This window comes from Hemiscyllium ocellatum, chromosome 33, assembly GCF_020745735.1.
Source record: "Hemiscyllium ocellatum isolate sHemOce1 chromosome 33, sHemOce1.pat.X.cur, whole genome shotgun sequence".
In the NCBI taxonomy this organism is placed as follows: Eukaryota; Metazoa; Chordata; class Chondrichthyes; order Orectolobiformes; family Hemiscylliidae; genus Hemiscyllium; species Hemiscyllium ocellatum.
In genome coordinates this window covers 26726785-26745739 of record NC_083433.1, presented here as the reverse complement: position 1 = coordinate 26745739, position 18955 = coordinate 26726785, and the positions used below count along the sequence as shown (strand labels likewise).

Genomic DNA, 18955 nt, shown 5'->3' with positions numbered 1-18955 from the left:
AAGGTAAATATTACTGACCCCAGACTGAAATCTTGCTGGGTCTGGTCACTCAGCTGTTTGTCGGCTACGGAGTGGGATTTCTGAGTTCTGGAAAATATCATGGGGCTTCCATTAACCAGCCGGGACAGTGAGCTGTCACATGGGCGATGTACCCTCTCCTTCTGTCCTGAGACAGACAGCTGCCACTGCGTGTCCCACCTCACCATCAGTCCCCCTAACCCACAGCCTCACCATTGACTGCACTGATGCATCTCCTCTTCAGTGTTTCCACACGCTTCCTGCACAGCGAGTGACTGAACAGCAGGGCAGCGTCAAGCCCTACGGATACAGCTGGCTTTGCAACTGCCCTTTTAAGAGAGGTCACCTTTAAGTTCATCCATGTGCTGGGTGTATACAATGCCGTGATGGTGTGCCAAGGGTTGTTCATACCGAGAGCAATCACCTCACAGCATCGTCGCGTAAATGTGTTTTATTGCTTTAATAAAACTCCCTCGGCCCCCTTCCCCTCCCCATTCCTGATGAAGGGTTCATGCTCCCCAGATGCTGCCTGACCTGCTGTGCTTATTCCAGCGACGCGCTGACTGTCCAGCATCTGTGGTCCTCACTTTCTCCTGAAACTTAACTGGACTCACTGCATAAACAGGCCAGAGAGTCAGGAATACTGCAGGGAGTAACTCCCCTCCTGACACCCCCAAAGTCTCTCCACCATCTCCAGGACACAAGTCAGGAGGGTGATGGAATACTCCCCACTTACCCCTAGATGGGGGGGGGGCGGGGCAGCTCCAACACCATCCAGGAGAAAGCAGCCCCCACTTGATTGGCACCACATCCCCTCCCTCCCCCCACCGACGCTCAGTAGCAGCAGTGTGTACCGTCTACAAGATGTACTGCAGAAATTCACCACAGACCCTCAGACAGCACCTTCCCAACCCGCGACCACTTCCATCTGGAAGGACGAGGGCAGCAGATCCATGGGAACACCACCCCCACCCCCCACCCCTGCGGGTTCCCCATCAAACCCCTCACCACCCTGACTTGGGAAATATATCCCTGTTCCTTCACTGTCACTGGGCCCAAGGGCATTGTGGGTCTACCCACAGCACATGGACTGCAGCGGGTTCAGGAAGGCAGCTCACCCGCCCCCACCATCTCAAGGGGGCAACTAGGGACGGGCAATAAAAGCTGGGCCCAGCCAGTGACACCCACATCGCACAAGTGAATTTTTTTAAAGATGAATTAACCTGCAAGCGTTTGATGTATTTTCTCAAATGTTATCCCTTTCCCAAAAATACAGCAATGAGCAGAAACAGTGGGTGGAACCCGGACGGTGCCTATCCCCCCCTCAGGAAAGAAGCCTTTGAGAAGCATTTCGGCAAACTGCCCCCCCCTCCCCCCTGCCCCACTGTGGGAAGTGGACCCATCCCGGTCAGGGGGGGTGGGGGCGATGGACACCCCATGACCCCTGGCAGAGAGGGGTTCGAGCTGGCGAGACAGAGTGAGCCCATGACCTCCAGACGTCATCCCCTCAGGGTGGGCCGGAGCCATGCCCAACGCTCTCGTACAGGAGGACGCGGTGGGGGGGGGGTCTAACCACAAGCCTTTGCTTTCTCCTTTATCTCTCCACCCTTCAGGCTCTCTGCCTGTATTTCCTGATGTTGGGCATGTGCCCGAAACGTCGATTTTCCTGCTCCTCAGACGCTGCCTGACGTGCCGCGCTTTTCCAGCACCGCTCTGATCTAGAATCTGGGTTTCCAGCACCTGCAGTCATTTGTTTTTTTTTACCTTTCTCCTTTCAAGGTCAGGGGGACCTGAGATGTCAGATCAAGCAGGAAGAATTAATGATAGTAGCTGTGCTAAACGAGAGAGTGAAGATTACGTGTGAGTACCAGTGCCAACTCAAACACCAGCCGGCAAACCAGACTTCCTCACCGCCACTTCCTGTCCATTTCACAGTGCGACTCTACAAGGACCGTCAGGAACATCTAGTCTACTGTGCCTCAGGCCAGGCAGTTGAACCCCGCATCAGGGTGGACTGGGAGCTGACAGTGAATCACACGGAGCACAGCGGTGTCTATTACTGCACAGACTCCACTACAACAACATCAGGGACACTGCTCCAAGTCAAACGTAAGGAGCAGAGGGAGGGACGCTGTTCTTATACCCCCCACAGTAACATCCCTCGAAGAAGGTTGTGTGGCTCTGGTCACTTCCCCCCTCCTCTAACTCCAATGAAGCACAGACCCAACCTACTCCCCATAAGGGAATCATTGAATCCCCACAGTATGGGATCAGGCCATTCAGCCCCTCAAGGGCACACCAACCGTCCGATCCCACCCATCCCCATAACCCAGCATTCTCCATGACCAATGCACCTAACCTGCACATCCCTGTGCACTATGGGACAATTTAGCACGGCCAATCCACCCTGACCTGCACGCCTCTGGACTGTGGGAGGAAACCCACATAGACACGGGGAGAATGTGCAAACTCCACACAGACGGTCGCCTGAGACTGGAATCGAACCTGGGTTCTTGGCGCTGTGAGGCAGCAGTGCTAACCACTGAGCCACCGTGCCACTACTGTTACAGGCATCACAGTTTTAGCTCTCACTGTCACCCCTCTCTGATACCCCTGACCATTTTTAGATTAGATTAGATTACTTACAGTGTGGAAACAGGCCCTTCGGCCCAACAAGTCCACACCGACCCGCCGAAGCGCAACCCACCCATGCCCCTATATTTACCCCTTACCTAACACCTGACCCGCACATCTTTGGAGTGTGGGAGGAAACCGGAGCACCCGGAGGAAACCCACGCAGACACGGGGAGAACGTGCAAACTCCACACAGTCAGTCGCCTGAGTCGGGAATTGAACCCGGGTCTCTGGCGTTGTGAGGCAGCAGTGCTAACCACCGTGCCACCGTTCCTCCTCCCTCTTATACGTCCTCCTGTTACACCGAGCATAGTAACCTCTCACTGTTCCACCCTTCACTGTTACCCCTCTCTGTTATCTTTCACTGTTTTACCCCACAAATGGTCAGAGAGTCATGCAGCACAGAAACAGACCCTTCGGCCCAACCACTCCATGCCGAACATAATCCCCAATTAAGCTAGTCCCACCTGCCTGCTCCTGGCCCACATCCCTCCAAACCTTTCCCACTCGTGTCCTTATCCAAGTATCTTTTAAATGCTGTAACTGCATCTACCACTTCTCAGGAAGTTCATTCCACACATGAATCACACTCTGTGTAAAACATTTGCCCTCCCTGTGTCCTTTCTAAATCTCTCTCCTCTCACCTTAAAAATGTGTCCCCCCCAGGTCTTGAAATCCCCCATCCGATGGAAGGGACACCTCCCATTATAAAAACCCCTCGTCATTTTATAAATCTCTGTAAGGTCACCCGCCAACATTCAATGAGAAAAGTCCCAGCCTATTCCAGTTTCTCTATATGAGTCAAACCTTCCATTCCTGCCAACAGCCTGGTAAATCTCTCTGAACCCTTTCCAGCTCAATAATACCCTTCCCATTACTGGGCAACCGGAACTGAACAGAAGAGGCCTTAACACAACGTCTCAGCTCCCTACACTCAAAAGGAATGAGCTATGAAGGCCAGCGTGCCATTAACCTTTTTAACCCTCCTCCTGTCTATATATCACACACACTTCAAAGAATTAGGTACCTGAACCCCTATCTAAAGCCGAGCTAATAGTTGTGTAAGTCCTGCCCCTATCTGTTTTACTAAAATGTAATACCTCACATTGATCCAAATTAAATGCCATCTGCCCCTCCTCAGCCCATTGACCCAATTGACCAAGATCTCTTTAGATAGCCCTCTTCGCTATCCACAATATCACCAATTTTGGCTAAATATCACACAACACCAGGTTATAGTCCAATAGGTTTATTTGGAAGCACTAGCTTTCGTAGCGCTGCCCCTTCATCAGGTGGTTGACTTGATAAAGGAGCGTCGCTCCGAAAGCTAGTGCTTCCAATTAAACCTGTTGGACTCCAACCTGGTGTTGTGTGATTTTTAACTTTGTCCGCCCCAGTCCAACACCGGCATCTCCAAATCATGGCCACCAATTTTGGTGTCATCTGCAAACTGACTAACCAAACCTTCTATATTCTCATCCAAATACTTCAAATAAATGACAAACAAAAGAGGACCCAGAACCGATCCCTGTGGAACACCGCTGTCACAGGCCTCCAATCTGAAAAACAACCCTCCACCATTACTCTCGGTCTTTCCTTCATTGAAGCCAATTTTGTGTCCAGTTGGCAAGTGCCAGCAAATGGGACTGGATTGGGTTGGGATATCTGGTCGGCATGGACAAGTTGGACCGAAGGGTCTGTTTCTGTGCTGTACATCTCTATGACTCTATGTCTCAAGCTACCCCCCAAATCCCATGTGACCTAAATTTATTAATTAGTCTACCATGCAGAACCTTGTTGAAGGTTTTGCTGACATCCACATAAACAAAGTCTATTGCTCTGTCCTCACCAATCTTCTTGGTAGCTCTTCATCAAAAAAAAATCCACCTCTTCAAAGAAGATTGATTCTAACTGCTGCAGTCCATCTCCTTTCCCTCGGTTTCCAGCCTTGTATAATCTCCTGTAGTGAGTTCCCCCATCAGGACATGACCAGCAGATGTTGCCTGTGATACTCTCTGAACCTCACACTGCCTGCTGTCATTACCGTGTGTGTTCTCCCCATCCAGATGCTGTTCACATGGAGAAGTCGCTCACCCTGCAGTACATCCTTGGGACGATTTGCATCATCCTGACACTGTACAGTGTGGCTGCTACATCAGTGGTTCTCGTCAAAAGGAAGGTCAGTGTTTGACAGGAATCGCAACTCCCATTTGGAATGTCCTGAATTAGAGAGGCTGGGATTATCCCAGGATTAGAGAGACTGGGAAATTTGGATCATCCCAGGTTTAGGGAGAGATTGGGAGACTGGGATTATCCCAGGATTAGAGAGAAGACATTTGGCTCCCTTGCCTTTATCGTTCAGTTCTTTGAGTGTAGGGGTTGGGACATCGTGTTGAGGTTGTACGTTGGTGAGGCCTCTTCTGGAGTACTGTGTCCAGTTCTGATCGGCTAGATATAGGAAGAATGTTATTAAAGATGGAGAGACTTACAGGACGTTGCCAGGTTTGGAAAGCTGAAGTTACAAAGGAACGCTGACTAGGCTGGGACTTTTTTCACTGGAACACAGGAGGCTGAGAGGTGACCTGACAGAGGTTTACAAAATAATGAGAGATAAAGACTGAACGGTCGATGCCTTTTCCCGAGGATGGGGGATTTCAAAACTCGGGACACATTTTGAAGGTGAGAGAGATTTAAAGAAGGTATGAGGGGGAAATGTTTTACACAGAGCGTGGTTCACGTGTGGAGTGAACTTCCTGAGGAAGTGGGGGATGTGGGTCCAATTGCAATGTTCAAAAGATATTTGGATAAGAACATGAATTGGAAAGGATTGGAGGGACATGGGCCAGGAGCAGGCAGGTGGGACTAGTTTAGTTTGGGGTTACGATTAGTATGGACTGGATGGGCCGAAGGGACTGTTTCCATGCTGTATACGTCTGTGACTCTGTGACTGTGATTATCCTTGGATTAGTGTAACTGCGTATCTGGGATTATCGCTGAAAATGTGTTGCTGGAAAAGCGCAGCAGGTCAGGCAGCATCCAAGGAACAGGAAATTCGATGTTTCGGGCATAAGCCCTTCATCAGGAATGAGGAGAGTGTGCCAGGCAGGCTAAGATAAAAGGTAGGGAGGAGGGACTTGGGGGAGGGGCGATGGGGATGTGATAGGTGGAAGGAGGTCAAGGTGAGGGTGATAGGCCGGAGTGGGGTGGGGGCGGAGAGGTCAGGAAGAAGATTGCAGGTTAGGAGGGCGGTGCTGAGTTCGAGGGAATCAACTGAGACAAGGTGGGGGGAGGGGAAATGAGGAAACTGGAGAAATCTGAGTTCATCCCTTGTGGTTGGAGGGTTCCCAGGCGGAAGATGAGGCAAAGATTATCCCAGGTTTAAAGAAAGACTGGTATTATCCCAGGACTGGACAGACTGAGAAACTTGGATTATCCCAAAATTAGAGACAGTTAAGTTGGATATGGTTTAAGGTTTTGGGAGACCATTCAGTGGGTTGGATAAGAAGATCTGAACGTCTCTCATGTGGAACCTATTGAATGTGGATCCTATTGAAGGTGGATCCTATTGAAGGTGGATCTGCAGTAGATCATGGAGATCAATCGAGAAAGTGAGGGGAGTTGCAGAGGCAGCAGCAAAACTGCGCCTTTCAGAGAAAACTAACACAAGCCCCAGGGAGGAAGGGCTGAATGGCCAGACCCTGTAAAAGGGAAGCGAGTGAAGCTCAGAGATCTTCTTTCTGTTTCAGATGTGTGCCCGGTGTAAAACTCACCTGGTGAGAGCTGCTGATCTGAACCCAGTGCCACAGGCTCAGGTAAGTGCAGAGGGTCATGTGTACCAGAAACACCACCCCCACAACCCCAATCCGTGAGCCAGATTGGGGATCACGACCTTCCCTGCCCTGGAAGGAGAAATCTGGAAGATTTGCGGATTGCACGTATGGGCCTGGGTCAACCAGAATGAATCACAGCAGGGCTGCGAAGCCACCAACTGTGACTGGCTTTCCCTGCTCGGCAAGCATGTCTAAAGAAAGGTTTATGCTTCCAATGACATAGATCAGAGGCCATTCAGCCCTTCAGTCCTCCTGCACCATTCATATATAGCCACACTTTGACTTTGCTTCAATTTCCCACACTCTTCCGAACTGATTCCTGGAGATTGGAAATCTGTCAATCCCTGCCTTAAATCTGTTCAGCAATGGAACATCCTCTTGATAGAATTCCAATCAGGTGACACTGTCTGTGTGAAGAACCTTCTCTTCACCTGACTGTGCCATTTAACATGATCATGGATTTTTTGTTTCCTGGTCCCAACCCCACTTTCCTGCCTGCTACACATAGCCCTTTATCCTGCTTTTCATCAGAAACCTCTCCATTTCTTTCCTGAATCTGTTGATTGATTCTGCCTCCGCTGCACTCTGGGACAGTGAGTTCTACAGATTCACAACCCTCTGGGAGAAGTAGTTTCTCCTCAGCTCAGTTTCGAACCTATCTCTTCCCGCTCTATATCTATGTGCGAGACTGTCGCACACTGGTTTCACATAATGAATATTTTTCACCTTGTTAAACTGACCTTACATACTGAATGATTCTTCATCTTGTTAAACAGCTCTACATAATGAGTGCTTTTCCACTTTGTTCACCCATTATCCTTGCCTCCAGCACCCCATTGCTAACTGTAAGTTCTTGTCTGATATGGGGAGAAAGTGAGGTCTGCAGATGCTGGAGATCAGAGCTGAAAATGAGTTGCTGGAAAAGCACAGCAGGTCAGGCAGCATCCAAGGAGCAGGAGATTCGACGTTTCGGGCATAAGCCCTTCTTCAGTCCTCCCATAGTGTTAGGTAAAGGGGTAAATGTAGGGGAATGAGTCTGGGTGGGTTACTCTTCAGAGAGTCAGTGTGGATTTGTTGGGCCGAAGGGCCTCTTTCCACACTGTAAGGAATCTAATCAAAAAAAAGATTTAACAGGTGTCTGAATGGGTTCATGAATAGGAAGGGTTTAGAGGGATATGGGCCAGGTGCTGGCAAATGGGACTAGGTTAATTTAGGATCTGTGGCTGGCATGGAGGAGATGGGCCGACAGGTCTGACTCCATGCTGTTTGAGTCTATGACTCTATTTAAAGGCAAATCCCGAAGTCAACGTTTCTTTTCCCGTTATTCCCTGCACTCCCCTCCTCCTCTCCCAGTCCCCCAGCTCACAGGAAGTCTCTGGCTGTTTCTCAGCTTCTAACAGAGTATTAGATTAGATTACTTACAGTGTGGAAACAGGCCCTTTGGCCCAACAAGTCCACACCGACCCGCTGAAGCGCAACCCACCCAGACCCCTACATTTACCCCTTACCTAACACTACAGGCAATTTAGCATGGTCAATTCACCTGACCCACACATCTTTGGACTGTGGGAGGAAACCGGAGCACCTGGAGGAAACCCACGCAGACACGGGGAGAACGTGCAAACTCCACACAGTCAGTCGCCTGAGTCGGGAAATGAACCCGGGTCTCAGGCGCTGTGAGGCAGCAGTGCTAACCACTGTGCCACCGTGCCGCCCACCACTCTCGCCACTAACTTCAAACTTCATCATAGCTGCATTGGAAGCCCAGGGAGGGAGTTTGCAGATTGAAAACAATTCCTGTGCAGTGATTTGATACAAACTCAAAAACACTTGCTTCCTGTTACCCCTGATCCACAGCAATTCTTGGCAGATTTCCTTTCTCTCTCTCTCTCTCTCTTCCGTCTTCAAGCTGAACAGTTTTCACATTGAGGGTGACTGGAAATTTTTCTTTTCCCCTCTAGCTCCAAGCTCATCAAATCTTCTAGCCTCTCCTCCCTCAGTAATGCTATCTTCAAACTGAGTCTGACCTCACGTTCATGTTGGTGCTTTGAACAGGAAAGTTAGTATTTTCTCTGCTTAATGTGCAGGCCTGGCTGAAATTTATCTCTTTTCGGAGAGAGTGAGGACTGCAGATGCTGGAGATCAGAGCTGAAAATGTGTTGCTGGAAAAGCGCAGCAGGTCAGGCAGCATCCAAGGAGCAGGAGATTCGACGTTTCGGGCATAAGCCCTTCTTCAGGAATGAGGAGAGTGTGTCCAGCAGGCTAAGATAAAAGGTAGGGAGGAGGGACTTGGGGGAGGGGCGATGGAGATGCGATAGGTGGAAGGAGGTCAAGGTGAGGGTGATAGGCCGGAGTGGGGGGTGGGGGCGGAGAGGTCAGGAAGAAGATTGCAGGTTAGGAGGGCGGTGCTGAGTTTGAGGGAATCGACTGAGACAAGGTGGGGGGAGGGGAAACGAGGAAACTGGAGAAATCTGGAACTCAGATTTCTCCAGTTTCCTCATTTCCCCTCCCCCCCACCTTGTCTCAATCCCAAGCCTCGAACTCAGCACCGCCCTCCTAACCTGCAATCTTCTTCCTGACCTCTCCGCCCCCACCCCCCACTCCGGCCTATCACCCTCACCTTGACCTCCTTCCACCTATCACATCTCCATCGCCCCTCCCCCAAGTCCCTCCTCCCTACCTTTTATCTTAGCCTGCCTGGCACCCTCTCCTCATTCCTGAAGAAGGGCTTATGCCCGAAATGTCGAATCTCCTGCTCCTTGGATGCTGCCTGACCTGCTGCGCTTTTCCAGCATCACCTTATCAGCATGTATCTCTTTTACTCAATCCAGGGAGCTGTAACTGTTTCTATTTGAACAGTTCCCTTCTGTCTGCAAAACATACAAATCTATGTCATATAAAGGAACCTCATTAACCCCCATAACTCACCTTCTTGGCAATGTGGCACTCTTGGGATATTCCAAACAGGAATTTGAACGGAATATCTTTCACCTTCCAAATCCCTTCGATTCAGGGACTGACCTGAATAGTTTGTATCTCTATCAAAATTAATTCTTTCCAGACTATCTCCTTACACCTGTTTATAAAGCTTTCTGGTTTAGCGGTGATTTTGAATTTGTTTTAAGGATAACCGTCAACATCTCGTCTCCACAGAGATATTTCAGAGCGATCACTTGTTGCATGGTTTTATGGACAACCCTGTGAATTAACTATCGGAGGGTCATTTACCAGTTTCTCAACCCCATGTTTTTGTTTAAAATTACCTTCCCATTTAAGACTTGCAGTCCTGAACCAGAGAGTTGTTCCCCTGAAGCACATAAGTTAGGATTGAAGAAAGTTCCGCAGGATTTACGGTGTGGAATTTGTACTAAAGTTAATTTGCCTTTACTGAGCTGCACACGGATTCCATATTAAGAGGATCATGACAAATATTCCTGACCTCAGATTTCCCTGTTTTCCAGAAACCACGGAACTCTGAATCTCAGCAAAATGCCAGAACAGAGAGCGCAGGGACAGCTACAACTGAGGATGCCTACATGGTAAGGTACCGTTCAACAGCAAAGACAGGCTATTATATTGTGTCCTCGTATCACTGTACACTCCGAGCCTGCATTACTGAGTACTGAGGGAGGGGGAGTATGTCAGTATTTACAGGGATGTCCCCCGAGGGGAGGGGGGAGTGTGTCAGTATTTACAGGGGGGTCCCCGAGGGGGAGGGGGCAGTGTCTCAGTATTTACAGGGGGGTCCCCCGAGGGGAGGGGGGAGTGTGTCAGTATTTACAGGGGGGTCCCCGATGGGGAGGGGGAGGGGGAGTGTGTCAGTATTTACAGGGGGGTCCCCGAGGGGAGGGGGAGTGTGTCAGTATTTACAGGGGGGGTCCCCGAGGGGGAGGGGGAGGGGGAGTGTGTCAGTATTTACAGGGGGGTCCCCGAGGGGAGGGGGAGTGTGTCAGTATTTACAGGGGGGTCCCCGAGGGGGAGGGGGGAGTGTGTCAGTATTTACAGGGGGGCCCCGGGGGGAGGGGTGAGTGTGTCAGTATTTACAGGGGGGTCCCCGAGGGGGAGGGGGGACTGTGTCAGTATTTACAGAGGAGTGCCCGGGGGGGGGGGGAGGGGGGAGTGTGTCAGTATTTACAGGGGGTGTCCCCGAGGGGGAGGGGGGAGTGTGTCAGTATTTACAGGGGGTGTCCCCGAGGGGAGGGGGGAGTGTGTCAGTATTTACAGGGGGGTCCGCGAGGGGGAGGGGGAGTGTGTCAGTATTTACAGGGGGGCCCCCGAATGGGAGGGGGGAGTGTGTCAGTATTTACAGGGGGGCTCCCGAGGGGGAGGGGGGAGTGTGTCAGTATCTACAGGGGGGGTCCCCGGGGGGAGGGGGGAGTGTATCAGTATTTACAGGGGGGTCCCCGAGGGGGAGGGGTGAGTGTGTCAGTATTTACAGGGGGGGTCCCCGGGGGGAGGGGGGAGTGTGTCTGTATTTACAGGGGGGGTCCCCGGGGGGAGGGGGGAGTGTATCAGTATTTACAGGGGGGTCCCCGAGGGGGAGGGGGGAGTGTGTCAGTATTTACAGAGGAGTCCCGGGGAGAGGGGGGAATGTGTCAGTATTTACAGGGGGGTCCCCGAGGGGAGGGGGGAGTGTGTCAGTATTTACAGGGGGGTCCCCGAGGGGAGGGGGGAGTGTGTCAGTATTTACAGGGGGTTCCCCAGGGGGAAGGCGGGAGTGTGTCAGTATTTACAGGGGATTCCCCGGGGTGGGGAGCGGGGGCAGTGTGTCAGTTTTTACAGGGGGGGTCCCTGGGGGGGGAGGTAGGGGAGTGTGTGTCAGTATTTACGGGAGGATCCCTTGGGGAGGGGAGTGTGTCTGTATTTACAGCTGGGTCCCTGGGGGGAGGGAGGGATGAGTGTGTCAGTATTTACAGGGGGTCCCGGGGGGGGGGGGAGGGGGAAGTATGCCAGTACTTACAAGGCGTCCCCGGGGTGGAGGGGGAGGGGTGAGTGTGTCAGTATTTACTGGGGGGTCCCCTTGGGTGGGGGAGAGGGGAGTGTATCAATATTTACAGGGGGGCCCCAGTGCGGGGAGAGGGAGGGGTGTGAGAATCGGGTGTGAGTGGGAATGTGTGGTGTGTCAGTATTCAGGGTGCCCCTTGTATATGGTGAGCCAGCGGAGCCCCCTTGCTCTCTCTGATGCTGACCGATGCTGAGTTCTCTCAGTCTCCCTCTGTTCCACATGCACACGCGTTCCTTCTGGAGGCTGCTCTCCGCTGACCCTATAACGATGGGTGGCAGCCAGGGAGACATTGGTAAGGATTCCCTCTGGCCCTTGCTCTTGGTGCTGGGTTTAAGGTGCACAGGTGTCTGATCCCCAGTCCCTCCGAAGATAGGCTGCCCGGTCTGTATTCTCATTCTCCCTTTTCTTGTGATTTAATCCTCCCTTTTGTTTGCTAATTATTACTCATCCAGTTGTTCCCCGAGTGTTGGCGGCAAAATGAGGTGACATTTTGTGCTCTCTCTGTGTAGGCTCTGCAGAAACATGAAGTATCTGTGTATAGCTCCCTCGACAACGACAGATCCAAGACCCAGGCCTCATCTTGGAGATATAAAGCATCAACGGTTTGTTTAACTCTCTCTCCCTGAGTCATCTCTGTCAGTCATCTTGCACTCATCAGGACTGTCACAAGAATACCAAAATTGAAACTCTCCCGATAATTTACACAGTGCGAAGTCTACTCTTAAATAGTTGTTCGAAAAAGCAACATATCTCCATGAGCTCATCGATAATTCAAACAAGGTGCTGGCCTTAGTGTCATAGAGATGTACAGCACAGAAACAGACCCTTCGGTCCAACCCGACCAGATATCCCAACCCAATCTAGTCCCACCTGCCAGCACCCGGCCCATATCCCTCCAAACCCTTCCTATTCATATCCCCATCCAAATGCCTCTTAAATGTTTGAAAGTTCACTGCTTGGTCAGACAGCTGTGCAGGTTCACTGATCCTTTTTTTCTAATTTAACCAACCACATGGTCCTTGTTCTCTCTCTCTCTCTTCCTCTTTTCGGTGCCGTTGTTTTGATCTTCTTTTCCAAAGTTTCCAAACGGCGCAACAACTTACAAAACAGTAATTCCTACTCCAGGGATTCAAGGAAGTCAGCTCCAACTCTGAAAATATCTCAGCAATAAAGAAAAAAGGAGCAGCTCTTCCAGTCATGATTTTATTCCTGCCCTCCATCTTGGATTACCCAGAATCCTCAGTGAACACACTTTCGCTTGCACAGGGTGGGTCACAGTCTGTCAATGTATCATTGCAAACAAGTGAAAATAGAAGTTCATTACCTCTGTATTCAGTTATTTGTTGTCTCTAAACAAAAGATAGTCACTTCCCGTGCCCTTTTCTCAATTAAACCAGAGCTTGAGGACCCTCTAGACCATAGAACAGTACAGCCCACCGTGTCTGTGGCCCACTGGCTACTATAGTTGTTGGTTGCTTTCTCCAAGGCAATGCCTCAGCCAACCAGAATCGACTTGACAACCATTCTCTCCTGAGGTGGTATCGAAGTTATTTCTGCATTGCGTCCTGAGGGGTGCAAGACAGAATGTCCTGGTGACATTATCTCTCTCCCCAACCACACTAAGGTTCTCGCTGATTGGGTTGAAACGTTCCCAGTTCACATCAGTTTCAGGGTAAGGGGCCTCCCTTACAGGGTCAGTAGTCATTGGGGTAAAAATACTGACTGCAGAGGCTGGAAACCAGATTCTGGATGAGTGGTGCTGGAAGAGCACAGCAGGTCAGGCAGCATCCAACAAGCAGCGAAATCGACGTTTCAGGCAAAAGCCCTTCATCAGGAATAAAGGCAGTGAGCCTGAAGGGTGGAGAGATAAGCTAGAGGGGGGTGGGGGTGGGGAGAGAGTAGCATAGAGTACAATGGGTGAGAGGGGGAGGGGATGAAGACTTCAACCCCAGGGCATCAATGTGGACTTCAACAGTTTCCTCATTTCCCCTTCCCCCACCTCATCCTAGTTCCAAACTCCCAGCTCAGCACTGTCCCCATGACTTGTCCGGACTTGTCCGACCTGCCTAGCTCCATTTCCACCTATCCACTCCACCCTCTCCTCCCTGACCTATCACCTTCATCCCCTCCCCCACTCACCCATTGTACTCTATGCTACTCTCTCCCCACCCCCACCCTCCTCTAGCTTATCTCTCCACACTTCAGGCTCACTGCCTTTATTCCTGATGAAGGGCTTTTGCCCGAAAAGTCGATTTCGCTGCTTGTTGGATGCTGCCTGAACTGCTGTGCTCTTCCAGCACCACTGATCCAGTAGTCATTGGGGTATGTCTTCATTAGGGGAGACCCAGTGGTCCCAATGATTCAGTGCAGAGTGCAGGAGGGCGTGCCTGGAGCAGTACCTGGCATACCTGATGGTGAGGTGTCCATCTGGCAAATCAACATGCCAAACAACACAAGCACAAGTGATAAGCAGAGCCAAGCAATCCCACAACCAACGGGTCAGATCTAAGCTCTGCAGTCCTGCCACATCCAGTTGTGAATGGGGTGATGGACGATTTTATTTAATCACTGGAGCAGGGGGCTCCATAAGTATTCCCATCCTCAATGATGGAGGGGCCCAGCGCATCAGGGCAAAGGGTAAGGCTAAAGCTTTCACAGCAACCTTCAGCCAGCAGTGTCAGTGGATGATCCATCCCAGCCTCCTCCAGTGGGCCCCAGCATCACAGAGACTGCTCTCCGGCCTATTTCGTTTGCTCCATGTGATATCCAGAAACGTTTGGAGAGTGCAAAGTCCCTGGTCAACTCTCCACTTGTCCCTGGATGGGGGCAGCTCCAACAACACTCAAGAAGCTTGACACCATCCAGGAGAAAGCAGCCCCCACTTGATTGGCACCACATCCTCACCCACTGACACCCACTGACCCAGCAGTGTGTACCGTCTCTAAGATGCACCACACAAACTCACCAAAGATTCTCAGACAGCACCTTCCAAACCCACGACCACTCCCGTCTTGAAGGACAAGATATTTGGGAACACCAGCCCCTGCAAGTACCCACTCCGAGCCACCCACCACCCTGACTTGGGAAAAATATCCCTGTTCCTTCACTGTCACCGGGCCCAACTCCTGGAGTTCCCTCCCTAAGGGCATTGTGGGACAACCCACAGCAGATGGACTGCAGCGGTTCAGGAAGGCAGCTCACCCCCATCATCTCAAGGGGGCAACTAGGGACGGGCAATAAACGTGGACCCAGCCAGTGATGCATGAGCGAATACAGAAAGCCCATCCAGCGGACATGTTGAGTGCTCTCATGGACTGACCAATGGGCTTGTGGCACAGAGAGGGCTTCATGTGGGCAATCACTTCAAGCTACTGGTCCTGGGGCATAGAACATAGAACATATAGAACATAGAAAAATACAGCGCAGTACAGGCCCTTCGGCCCTCGATGTTGCGCCGACCAAATCCTACCTAACCTACACTAGCCCAATAACTTCCATATGCCTATCCAATATGTAGACAGGCCAACAAGAGGTGAGGCTGTACTGGATTTGGTTCTAGGTAATGAACCAGGCCAGGTGTTAGACTTGGAGGTAGGTGAGCACTTTGGGGACAGTGACCACAACTCGGTGACTTTTACTTTAGTGATGGAGAGGGATAAGTGTGCACTGCAGGGCAAGAGTTATAGCTGGGGGCAGGGAAATTATGATGTGGTGAGGCATGACTTAGGATGCGTGGATTGGAAAAATAGGCTTCAGGAGAAGAACACTAACGATATGTGGAGATTGTTCAAGGAACACCTATTGAGTGTCCTTGATAAGTATGTACCAGTCAGGCAGGGAGTAAAGGGTCTTGTGAGGGAGCTGTGGTTTAATAAGGAATTGGAATCCCTTGTGAAAGGGAAGAGGGCGGCCTATGTAAGGATGAGGCGTGAAGGTTCAGTTGGGGCGATTGAGAGTTATAAGGCAGCCAGGAAGGATCTGAAGAGAGAGCTAAGAGAAGCGAGAAGGGGACATGAAAAGTCTTTAGTTGGTAGGATTAGGGAAAACCCAAAGGCTTTCTATAGGTATGTCAGGAATAAAAGGATGACTAGGGTAGGTATTGGTCCAGTCAAGGATAGTAGTGGGAAGTTGTGCGTGGAGGCGGAGGAGATTGGAGAGACACTAAATCAATACTTTTCGTCAGTATTCACTCAGGAACAGGACACTGTTGCTGATGTGAATATTGAGTCACAAGTGATTAGAATGGATGGCCTTGAAGTATGTAGGGAAGAGGTTCTGGGAATACTGGAAAGGATGAAAATAGATAAGTCTCCTGGGCCTGATGGCATTTACCCTAGGATCCTCTGGGAAGCTAGGGAGGAGATAGCAGAGCCATTGGCCTTGATTTTTATGTCGTCATTGTCAACGGGAATAGTACCAGAAGACTGGAGGATAGCGAATGTGGACCCCTTGTTCAAGAAGGGGAGTAGGGACAGCCCGAGTAAGTATAGGCCAGTGAGTCTCACTTCTGTTGTGGGCAAAGTCTTAGAGAGAATTGTAAGGGATAAGATTTATGAACATCTGGATAGGAATAACGTGATCAGGGATAGCCAGCATGGTTTTGTGAAGGGCAGGTCGTGCCTCACAAACCTTATTGAGTTCTTTGAGAAGGTGACTAAGGAGGTGGATGAGAGTAAAGCAGTAGATGTGGTGTATATGGATTTTAGCAAGGCGTTTGATAAGGTACCCCATGGTAGGCTAATGCAAAAACTACGGAGGTATGGCATTGAGGGTGCATTAGAGGTTTGGATTAGGAATTGGCTGGCTGGAAGGAGACAGAGGGTAGTAGTCGATGGTATAGGTTCATCTTGGAGTGCAGTTACTAGCGGTGTACCACAGGGATCTGTTTTGGGACCATTGCTGTTTGTCATCTTTATAAATGATCTAGAGGAGGGGCTTGAAAGCTGGGTGAGCAAGTTTGCGGATGACACAAAGGTCGGTGGAGTTGTGGACAGCGAAGAAGGATGTGGTAGGTTACAGCGGGATATAGATAAGTTGCAGAGCTGGGCAGAAAGGTGGCAGATGGAATTCAATGTAGCTAAGCGTGAAGTCATTCACTTTGGTAGGAGTAACAAGAAGATGGATTACTGGGCTAATGGTAGGCTACTTGGTAGTGTGGATGAGCAGAGGGATCTTGGTGTCCATGTACACAGATCTCTGAAAGTTGCCACCCAGGTAAATAGTGCTGTGAGGAAGGCATATGGTGTACTGGGCTTTATTGGTAGAGGAATTGAGTTCCGGAGTCCTGAGGTCATGTTGCAGTTGTATAAGACTCTGGTGCGGCCTCATCTGGAGTATTGTGTGCAGTTTTGGTCGCCATACTATAGGAAGGATGTGGAGGCATTGGAACTGGGAACTTCCTTCCATCTGACTCCCAGCTGGGAACAGGAGCATGAGGCCTGTAGGGGACCGTTCCCAGTCTCCCTGATCCCCAGGATTGGGATTCGCATCATCCGCAATGGTCGGCACTCCTTCTCCGGGGAAAAGACCTTGGGAGTGTTCGCAGCCACGTCAAGCTCTTGGTTGAGTAGTCAGACACTAACTCTGTCTTTCTCTGCTCCTTGTTTTTTTAGGGTGCTCAGAACATCCAGCCTCAGGCTGAGGAAGAGACCTACGAGAGCGTTTACGAGAGTTACTGAAGTGAGGGCCCCCCCTTAAGGAAATGGAAGGAGGTGCAGCGTCTCCCCTCACCCACCAAGCTCCCTCTCCAGCCCAGCTGCCTCTCCCCTGCGCCCAGGAGTGACCCAGGGAGCCCAGGCTGCGGCCCTGACACACTGTGCCATCCCGGGCCCTGTCACACAGGCTCCCTCTCCACTCCCTGAGACTGCGAGACACCCCCTGACCAGAGACGACCGTGAGGCACAGGCGCAGTGTCTGGGCTGGGCTAACTGTTCCAGTAAACCTCGTGACCAAATTCCATTGATCATTGGATGAGAATGGTGCAGAGGAGGCCTTTCGGCCCATCACGGCTGCTCCAGCTCTCTGAAGGAGCATCAGGACTTTGTGACTGTGTCCTGCCTTATCCCTGTTTTTTGATCCAATAATACTAAAGGCCTCAGTTGAATCTGCCTCCAGTTCTGGACCCCTCGCAAAGTGACAAAGGTTTCTCTCACACCACAGTGGTCTCTTTTGCAAATTCCTTCCGATCTGCGCCACCTCCTCTTCAATCCTTTTATCAACAACCACAGCTTTTCCCCGTCTACTCCCACCAGGTCCCTCGTGATTTTGGAAACTCCTATCAAAATCTCCTCTCAGCTTTTGTCTTCCAAGGAAAACAGTCCGAATCTCTCCAATCGATCCGCACCGTTGAAGTTTCTCATTCCTGGGACCATCCTAGTAAACCATTTCTGTCCTCCCTGTCATGTGCTCACATCTTTTCAGTAATGTGCCACCCACACAGTACTCCAGCTCAGTGGCTTGTACAAGTTCAACACCACCTCCTTGCTCTTGTAATTCTGTTTTTTAACCTTTACTTTACAGGACTGTACGGTGGCTCAGTGGTTAGCACTGCTGCCTTACCCTGGTCCCTGGTTCAATTCCTGCCTCAGGTGACTGTCTGTGTGGAGTTTGCACATTCTCCCCGTGTCTATGTGGGTTTCCTTCCACAGTCCAAAGATGTGCAGGTCAGGGTGAATTGGCCATGCTAAACTGCCCCTAGTGTTAGGTGCATTAGTCAGAGGGAAATGGGTCTGGGTGGGTTACTTTTCGGAGGGTCGGTTTGGGCTGAGGGGCCTGTTTCCACACTGTAGGGAATCTAAACTAAATTGACACAATACACACAAGTGCGCACACAGACACAGGGTCTAGATTAGAATGGTGCTGGAAAAGCACAGCAGGTCAGGCAGCATCTGAGGAACAGGAAAATCGACATTTCGGGCAAAATACTGTATTCCTGATGAAGGGCTTTTGCCCGAAATGTCAATTCTCCTGCTCCCCGGATGCTGCCTGACTTGCTGTGCTTTTCCAGCACCACACTCTAGACTCAGTTCTTGTTTTGGCAGGACGATTTAGCTTTAGCATTGCTGAAGAATTAGGGGACGCTATTTTTGAGAATGCTTATCTCTGTTCACAATATTCCAGTGACCATTGTTTCGCACGTGTGCAGATATCAGCTGTGGTAAGAGTATGTGAGAGAGAAGAGCTGAAAATGTGTTGCTGAAGAAGGGCTCATGCCCGAAACGTCGACTCTCCAGCTCCTTGGATGCTGCCTGAACCTGCTGCGCTTTTCCAGCAACACATTTTCAGCTCTGATCTCCAGCATCTGCGGTCCTCACTTTCTCCTGTGTGAGCGGGAACAGCACTATGCACTGAGTAGCTTAAACGCAGACATTAAACTCCTGGAGTTTAACCTCTGAGACGAGAGCGTATCGTTCCTGGGTAAGTCCGGTATAATTCCTGCAGGACTGCATTGCTATTATGCATACCACTC

General features: G+C 50.7%; 1 protein-coding gene across 2 annotated transcripts in view; it reads left to right on the top strand.

The window, feature by feature from the left end:
- The window catches only part of LOC132831362 (uncharacterized), a 30655-nt gene extending 12265 nt beyond the window's left edge, over nt 1–18390 (top strand). Inside the window, exons 2-7 of one of the 2 annotated variants that reach the window (XM_060849462.1) lie at nt 1798–1878; nt 4719–4831; nt 6399–6464; nt 9944–10021; nt 11997–12089; nt 17100–18390. In XM_060849462.1, coding sequence (XP_060705445.1) covers nt 1798–1878; nt 4719–4831; nt 6399–6464; nt 9944–10021; nt 11997–12089; nt 17100–17165 — 497 coding nt within the window. In that variant the 3' untranslated portion in view covers nt 17166–18390. Of the gene's footprint in view, nt 1–1797; nt 2128–4718; nt 4832–6398; nt 6465–9943; nt 10022–11996; nt 12090–17099 lie in introns of both variants that reach the window. The other variant, XM_060849461.1, reaches the window with a different exon arrangement.
- Nucleotides 18391–18955: the final 565 nt, after the last annotated feature.